Here is an 8,816-nt window from a genome sequence, read left to right as displayed (position 1 = left end):
AAGTGGAAAATAGTTCACTGAGTCTCATTAGTGTTTTATGGTCACTCTAATGGCAAGAAAAAAGACACCCCAACACTGCTCCCTGAATCAGTTTTGCTCATGACTGCAAATACTTTACTGGTATTTTGTTCACATTATTTGTGTTTGCTTCTCATTTCTTCTGAATTTATTACCTATTTTCCCCTGAATTCATTTTAATTGACCCACCTTTTTATTATAGGACATCCCAGAGATAATCATGTAGAATATGAAAGAAATCCAAAGCAAGAAGGAAATAGAGCCTCCTAACTAGAGTTAAAAAGAGCTGTTTGTGGACCTGCTGTGTCAATATGTATTAAGGCAGATGGAGCTCACATAGAGTTGTTCTTGTAAAAATAAAGTGAAAACCACTTGGAAATAAAACATAAATTAAAGCCAGGTTTAAACCAGAAAAATAAGTCTGGTATTAGATTTCAGAATTACAGTTTCATCCTCCTCCCATGCATATCTTGAAAGGTAAATTTGAAACATATTTCCTCCCTAAACAACTGGGGGTTTATTTGAAGTACAGGTTGTTGGTTAACAATTGTAGACAGAAGCATTAGATTTTCACTAGACAAAGCTAATATTTGTGATAGGATTGTATTTCCAATTTGGACAGCCCATTATTTCACTGATGAAGTTCATATGGGGTTTAAGCTATTTTTGGAGGTGACCCTGTAATCTGATGTGCTAGTGCTACCTTGGGCTGGAGCTGGTCCTACTCTATTGCAAGTTTATTCTTTTTTCAGTTCTGCAACCAACCATGGCAAGTTACATGATTTCTCTGTGCTCTGTTGCAAACTTCCTGAGATGCCAGATATCTTATTCCTAAGATACTTTGAGATCTCTGGAATGCAAAGTTCTCTATTAGAGATGAGTCGTATTTTTTATTGCCATTTGTAATGTTAAGGAGACAAATATTTTTTCTTTTCTGTATCACTGCTTTGACATGTGACTGCACTCATGAATCTGACATTTCTAATGTCTTTGGAAGAGGAAATGCTGAGAACATTCCTTTGTAAGAATCTTTTTGTCTTAGTTCACCTTTAGAATTTGGGAGTTGGCTTGTTCTTTCAGAAGAAATTAAGTCCCTACTAAAAGGAGGTGAGTTGAAAATAAATTTGCACAAGATGGCCTTTGTTTTTGCAGCCAAATCATCTGAGATGAATTGTGAGTAATAACACCCTCAAACCCAGGAAATTGTCTTTGGATCAAGGAAATTGGATGTGATCATAGAACAGATTTGAAGTGGCACTTCCCCCCCCCTCAGATCTAAATACTTGTCTCTGTCTCCATCTGTAACATTTTTGTGTCAGGGAAGTATCTGTCAATAGTAGATGAAACACTGTTATTATAACAGTGTATACAAGCAATACTTCATGCTTCTGAGCTGAAGAAGTTAAACATATTTACAAAGTGAAGGGGTTAAAAATGACTGTTAACAAATCTGTAAGTAACTTGTAAGTATATATCTTACATATATTTGCAAAATAATAGAGAGGTCCCTCATTCAATAATCTTTCACTATTTCAGGCTGGGATTCCTTCCACCCCCCAAACCTTTGTAGAAGGTTCTTTGAGAAATAAATTGTTTAGATCTTCTTACAGACAACCATTTCATGGATGGGTCTGGTTTTGATGCAATTCCTTAGAACTCTAAGTATGGGGATTTTTTTTTTGTCTCCATGAATGTGCACCTCTTTTTTCCGTTTTCCAAGGGAAAAAGGCAACACTTTGCTATAGTTAGAAACACAGGGACCCTGCTCTGCCTGATTTAGTCCAGAAACTTGAACATATCCCAGTCCCCCAAGGAACCCACTGGTAGCAGTTTACCATTTTGAGCTAACATATGTTAATTTAAAGTAAGTGAAAGAGCTCCAACAAGCAAAATCAGATTAGGCAGCAGGGGTTAGATGCAGTCTGCTATGCTGGGAGACTTGAGTTCTTACCCTGAGCAGGCAAAGAAGTTCTGTTTGGTCTAAAAGAATGTACTAGACATGGCACGATGCTCCAAAGGGCCACGGCAGACCTCGATGATCAGGACGGTATCTACATTCGATATCGTACTGATGGAAGCCTATTCAACCTAAGGTGACTGAAGGCCCACACCAAGACCTTAAACCATCTTGTCCGGGAGCTGCTCTATGCTGATGACGCCGCCCTTGTTGCCCACACAGAAGCAGCTCTGCAGTGTTTAACATCCTGCTTTGCAGAGGCTGCTGAGCTCTTTGGGCTGGAAGTCAGCTTAAAGAAGACAGAAGTTCTCCATCAACCTGCACCTCAGGAAGTCCCCCATCATCCCCACATCACATCACCATTGGTGAATCAGAGCTCAAATCAGTCCATCAGTTTAATTACCTGGGCAGCCTCATCTCCTCGGATGGTAAGATTGATGGGGAGAGAGACAACAGGTTAGCGAAGGCATATAGTGCCTTTGGAAAACTCCATAAAGGAGTATGGCATAATAAACACGTGAAGAAAAGCACAAAGATCAGTGTTTACAGAGCCATAGTGCTGTCTACTCTTTTATATGGTTCCGAATCATGGGTCATCTACCGCCACCACCTGCGTCTCCTAGAACGCTTCCATCAACGCTGCCTCCATACAATCCTGAACATCCACTGGTCAGATTATGTGACCAACACATCTGTTCTTGAACAGGCAGCAATCACAAGTATTGAGGCCATGTTGCTGAGAACACAGCTGTGCTGGGCAGGGCACGTCTCCAGGATGAAGGACCAACCACCGCCTCCCCAAGATCCTGCTCTATGGTGAACTTGCCACCGGCTGCCGCAAGAGAGGAGCCCCGAAGAGAAGATACAAGGACTCCCTGAAACAACATCTCAGCCTTGGCCACATTGATCACCATAACTGGTCTACTCTGGCCTCTAATCAGGAGGCCTGGAGACACACCATCTATAACGCAGCTGATGCTTTTGAGAAAGCTGCAGGTTCACCCTTGAGGAGAAAAGACAATGCAGAAAGAATCGAGCCCTGCAGAATATACCATCTAAGGAGTCTTTCTGCTGTGCCTTTTGCAACCGGTCATGCCTCTCTCGTATTGGCCTCATTAGCCACCAACGCGCTGGCAAGAAACGTGGGTAGAGCCCTTCCCAAATCTTCGTTCACGAAGCCCAGCCATGACTAGACATGGAGAGATGTAACGTTGAACTTGCTGCTGAAACCATTTTTGAATTTTCTGTGTCACTGTTAGGTTAGCATAAAGCTGTAATCTCTGTAGCAAGTGTCTGCTTACATAAATTGGAAAGAGTTACCCCTGGGACCAGCAATCCTATTACTGTATTTGCTCTTTCTGAATAAACAAATGCCCAATGATACCTCAGGTGTTTATATTTGAGAACTTTCCTTATCAGTACTTGAAGTTCTTGCCAATAATGTTTGCTGTGAAATCATCATGGCATTTTAAAAATCACTACTTTACAACCAAGTTCACTTTAAAATGAGTAACAAAATTGCAATGACACACCTTTTCAAGTCAGTTATTTCGTTTTCTCCTCCTATTTAAATCAATGTTTTGAAGATCTGTGTGATTGAAGTCCTAACTTCATCTAAAAGTAGCCTGGTGCTATGGAATTGCTTCGGATATTCTTTGTATAATGCTAATTCTCCACCGTAGACCTTAAATTTATAAAGGTGAGTATGTTTACTGACAGAAAAATTACTTTACCAGTTTTTTGGTAGTATAAAGACAATGGAATTAATCCCTCAGCATAATCCCTTAGGTAGTGAGCAGCTGTTGGATTCATGGAAAGTGGCAAGCTTTAGTATAAGAAGGTGAGAAAAATACAGGTGGGTGAAATACAGAAGTTCACAAATCTTTCGGCTTTTAGAAACTTAAGAAAATAATGTGTTGGATGATTGGTTTGCTCATGTAAATGGCCACATCTACTACTGGATATGACAATTACATTGCCAAAATACCACAAAAATACCTTGGGGGGGAGGGGAAAAGAGAGATGAAGGTATTGGAACAATGTAGGTTTGCACACTGTTGAGCACATGGGCATCCCTCTCGCACGGAGAAGTGCGGTGCTGGAGCGTTAACTGGTTTAATGGCTCTGCCCCGGAGCACAACCGTTCTCAGGAAACCACAGGACACAGAATACCGAAACGCCATCAGTATCTATTTGATTTTATTGAAGGCTGGTGTTGTTTTTAATGGCTATTGATAGGCTCAAGGTTTGAAGTGGGGCACGAGCAGCAGCCCGGGTGCCAGGGGCGGGCGGGAGCTGCAGGTGCTTTGTGGAAAAGCAAATTAATCCGCCTTTCAGCTCCGCTCCTGCCAGGACGTGCAGGCGCCTGGTTCGTGCCCCGGCCCTGCCCGTGTACGAGCAGCAGCCCTGGGGTCACTTTTGCGAACAGACCCCGGCAAAGGAAGGACAAACGCCCCGCGCGCCTCCTGCAGCCCGTCTGTGCGAGGAGGGGCGGGGGCAGAGCAGGGCAGGGCTGAGCCCGCCCTTCCTTCCCTCGGCCGAGCCCCGGCCGGCCCTGCGCCGGCACCTGCGCTTCCCTCGGGGCCCGCCGAGGTGCGCGCCCGGCAGGGATCGGGGGGTCAGGGGGATCCCCTCTCGCTGTCCCCAGGGGCTCGCCCAGGAGGGCGGCAGTGCTGGCCCGGGAGGGCAGCAGTGCTGGCCCAAGAAGGCGGCAGTGCTGGCGGGGGTCCCGCGGGTCCCCTCAGAGCCCGCGGCCGTAGAGGGCCCTGTGGCGCAGGTGCTCCTCGAGGCACAGGATGGCGGCATCGTCCACCTCGGGGTCGAACTTGTTGGCCAAGAGATGGTGCTGCTGCAGCATCCAGGGCACGTCGCCCGCCCCGTAGATGCAGACGGAGCGCTGGTGGCGGCCGGTGCAGGGCGGGTACGGCGCGCCCTTGCTGGGGTCGCCCTCCAGGTACTCCCACTTGACCAGGCGGGGAAGGGCGTTCATGTCCGACAGCTGGAACTTGTCGTTCTGGGGCACGGCCCCCGGCACGCCCGGCATGCGGGTCAGGGTGGCCCACACGTGCTCGTCAGGGCTGTAGGTGTCCTTGGACCACTCGAGGAACTTCTGTGCCGTGGGGTTCTCGAAGATGTGCCGCACGAAGCCCCGTGTGACCACGATGTACGCGTTGCCCGTGAACATGGGGCAGTTGAGGGGCGGCGGCAGCTTCTGTATGTCGGTCCGGGAGATGGCCTTCCCCACCTCGTGGTGGAACTGCCAGCGCGCCCGCTTGGCCGCCGACGGCTTCTCCGACTCCATGCTGTTCCGGCCCTGCAGCACCTTCAGGGCGCGCACGATCTCGGCGTTGGTCTTGATGGGGAAGTCGGTGCCGCAGGTGTTGAGCAGGTACCGCCAGCGCACGGGGCTCCGCAGCAGGTCCTGCATGCAGTTGAGGTCGGCCTGCAGCCGGGACCAGGAGGCGTAGACCACGTCTTCCAGGCGGCTGGCCACGAACACGTTGGGGAAGCAGCCTGCGATGGCCCGCACGGCCTCCTGGAAGGCGGCCGGGGATTTGCTGTCCACGTGCACGCAGTAGATGTTCTGCGGGGCGTACAGGGAGCGCAGGAGCCGCTCGAACATCTCGATTTTGTTGTGGATGACCATGGAGTAGGCGATGGGGAACTCCGCCTCCTCCTGGCTCAGCGGGAACTCGATGAAGCGCCGGGTCTGCCTGAAGGCGCTGCAGTCCCTCGTCATGTTCAGGTAGTGGCCGGGCGTCAGCGGAGCCCTCCTGTTCGCCACCTCCAGGTTGCGGAGCTGCGCCTCCTCGATGGCCCTGCGGTCTCCGCGCACGACGCCCGAGCAGTTGATGCCGCGGCCGGGGGGCAGCTCCAGGGCGCGGTAGAGGCGCTGCCGGCAGCGGGGCCGGTCGGCGGGGCAGGGCCGGGCGGCCTCTCGCAGGGCCAGGGCGGCGGCCAGCAGGGCCAGCGGGGGCAGGAGCAGCGCCCAGCGCCGCCGGGCCCCCGGCACCGCCCGCTCCCACAGCCGCATGGCCCCGGGGCCCTCGGGGGGCTCCGCCGACCCGCACGGGCAGCCCCGGGACCGGCGGCTCCCTGGAGCTGCTGCAGCAGTGACAGGGAGATCTCGGCGTGACCGCAGGTGAGTAACAGGTGAATAAAAGGGAGTCTCCTCCCCCTCTGTGGCGTGGCTCTGGTTTTACCGGCGCTGGAGGTGGTTATCTATCTTCTGTGTCTGTTTAAAAGATAATATTTCATCTTACCCCTGTCCAGCACGTAACGCAAGGAAAATTCCTCTAGAATCCAGCCCCGTGTAACGCACGTTTTCAAAAGACTTTCCTAGATCAGTTTGGGGTCTAACCTGCTTTTCCAGTGGTGAGATCATTCCAGCTCCCAGGGCAAGGGAGCGATCGTGATAGTGCTGTGGTCTAGAAGCCCAGCTGCAACAAACTTTCTGCTGGCCTGCAGCATTTTGAGCTTTAGTGAAGGATTATTGGAAGAGATAACTGGGCAATGTGGAATCTCTGCTTCTGCAGTGGAACAGAGGGTGAAGACAAAGGCCATTTGCCACAAAGTATCTGCTCAAATGAGGGCGTGAGAGAATATTGGTGAAGGGTGTCAGGAGCTCGTGCACGTACCTACATGCACATCCTGGCCAAGGAAGTCTCACTTAAAAGAAAGAGAGGGGTAACTGCACGTGACTGAAATACTCCTTGCACTGTCATGAACAAAATAATGTCCCCTCAGCCCCCTCACTTTGTGATTTGAACCAAACATGTAAGTGGTACCATGCTGGTAAAAAAGGACCAGTTTCAACAGTTTCAATGATGAGTAAAAATTTCTAAGATGAGTTTTTAAAGGTACAAACAAAGGCATTTTTATTTTTCTTTCTTCAGATGTATCAAGAAGCCAAACTCAGAGAACCTGCAGCTGAACTGAGGACACTTTTTGTCAGTGTAGTCCTGCAAGGTTGTAGAAAACAACAGCAGTTACTTCCCCAACTTCAAAACTACTTGTTAAATTAGTAGCTTTAACTGTAAATGATTGTCTTAGATATCTGTCTAAAGTCCAGAGACTTTATTGGGCATTATGAAAAGCAATTATATGATACATACAGTGTTTCCTCTATACACAGTGTCAGGGTGCCTGTCCTGAGTGCCCAAGGGAATGTGCTTGAAAGAGATACCGGGAAAAGGGCTTGGGGAAGGTAAACAAGCTGGCAGATGGGCTAGCTGCTTTCTCAGGGCAAGGAGGACACTCACCTCATTTAAACGTGTACTTTGCACCTGAAATTTGTCTCTAAGCTATGGTCAGCAGAGACTAGAGAGCTCATTCACCTGAGCAAGAGTCAACAATTGCTAAGTCTGACCTGAGACTTGAAAAATGTGTTTTCAGTGTTCTCAGCTATACTTTTGAAGCCAACAGTGTATTCTGTTCCTGAACGGGGCCAAAAGCTGAATAAAAAAATAACCCCACACCCCAAGTCAGTGTATGAAATGACAGCAAATTGCTGCTCTATTTCATTTTAGTGTGGCCAGTGGCTGAAATCACACGCATGGCCAGGTGGAGAGGAGGTTGTAGGAGTAATACACTGCTTGAAAATGTTGTCATACACGTTGGTGAATATCAGCCATGTAAAAAATTATTATCATTATTTTGAATTAATCTGTCAACATTATGTAAATTCAGTCACAGATTCAGCAATGTGAAACTTCTTTGGAAGAAGTTTGTCTCTTAGCATTTACATCTTGAACTTTTTCAGTGCAAGAAGATTGAAACTTTTGAAGGTTTTTACAGTTAGCAGCATGGCCATAGGACCCCCCATCATCTACTCTATGGTGCACAGCTTTTCATATATAAGCTCTTACCTCAAGTTCAAAAAAACACAGCAACCCAAGCAGTCTGAAGGGCTTATGCTTCTGCTGACTGAAATATCTTCCCTGCCTACTTTTGGGGTGAAATTTTAAAACTATCTCCTCTGGAAAGTATGAAATGTAAATAACCAGCTAAACACCTTTCTGAAAATCTGAAAAAATGGAATTAAATAAAGCATAATTAATAGCATGCTTTCTGCAAAGCTGCCTTTTTTTCCCCCATATAACAGAAATGTTAACCTGCACAAAATAAAGTCATATTGATAAAGTCCAAGACTTGACAACTTTTTTTTTCATACTAAGTAGGGATTAAAACCTGATAAAATTTATATTCTTATGTGTAATTATAACTTCCAACATACTTCACTTTAAACTCTGGGCTCAAATCTTTGGCTTATCCTTTAATGATGATACATGTCTGAATGGATACAACAGTGATTCTGCTTAAAAATGAGTGTAAAACAACTGTCCTATGGCAAGGATATTATATAGTCCAAGCACTGTCTCCAGGGTAATCAGCAGCCATGTGATCCTCACATCAAGAGATAAATAGCCTGGAGATGTGACAGTGAATCACAATATAAGAGGAGGATGGTTTAATCATATTTAGATTGTAATCTTGCAGAACTATCTGTGAGAAGTTCCATAATTTTTCTTGTGTGCTTTTTGCAGAAATGTACAACAGGCTGCAAAAGGTTGTTTTCTGTTTGAAATGGTGAAGAAATGGCACAGAGAGGAGTTGAAGTGCTTGGCAGACGTGATGGCCATGGCTTAAAGATCACTGTGCTGTCAAAAGGCACACTGGTGTTGGAATTCATTTCCAGAATTCCCCTGTCCATCTCAAAGTGTGAAGGGTTTTCATCAGTGTAAAGATTTTCAATTAAAATAACTTTGGTAAGTCTAGGTGCCACATGTCCCTAGTGCCATTCTGTACCTGCTTCCAAGTCAACAAGACATATCAAGTCAGA

The 8,816-nt window shown here is 47.1% G+C and overlaps 1 protein-coding gene across 1 annotated transcript; it reads right to left on the bottom strand.

The window, feature by feature from the left end:
• Nucleotides 1–4,691: 4,691 nt before the first annotated feature.
• GCNT3 (glucosaminyl (N-acetyl) transferase 3, mucin type) lies at nt 4,692–6,008 on the bottom strand. The gene has a single exon (XM_027704355.1). The coding sequence runs from the start codon at nt 6,006–6,008 to the stop codon at nt 4,716–4,718; it is 1,293 nt and encodes a 430-aa protein (XP_027560156.1). The 3' UTR covers nt 4,692–4,715.
• Nucleotides 6,009–8,816: the final 2,808 nt, after the last annotated feature.

The sequence above is a fragment of the Neopelma chrysocephalum genome, unplaced genomic scaffold (assembly GCF_003984885.1).
Source record: "Neopelma chrysocephalum unplaced genomic scaffold, ASM398488v2 Primary Assembly neopelma1_274, whole genome shotgun sequence".
In the NCBI taxonomy this organism is placed as follows: domain Eukaryota; kingdom Metazoa; phylum Chordata; class Aves; order Passeriformes; family Pipridae; genus Neopelma; species Neopelma chrysocephalum.
The sequence above is the reverse complement of the archived record's forward strand: the minus strand, read 5'-3'. Positions and strand labels throughout refer to the sequence as shown.

What these genes read in the sequence shown, in the direction of transcription:
- GCNT3 (XM_027704355.1), bottom strand. Translation starts at nt 6,008, where the DNA reads ATGCGGCTGTGGGAGCGGGCGGTGCCGGGGGCCCGGCGGCGCTGGGCG.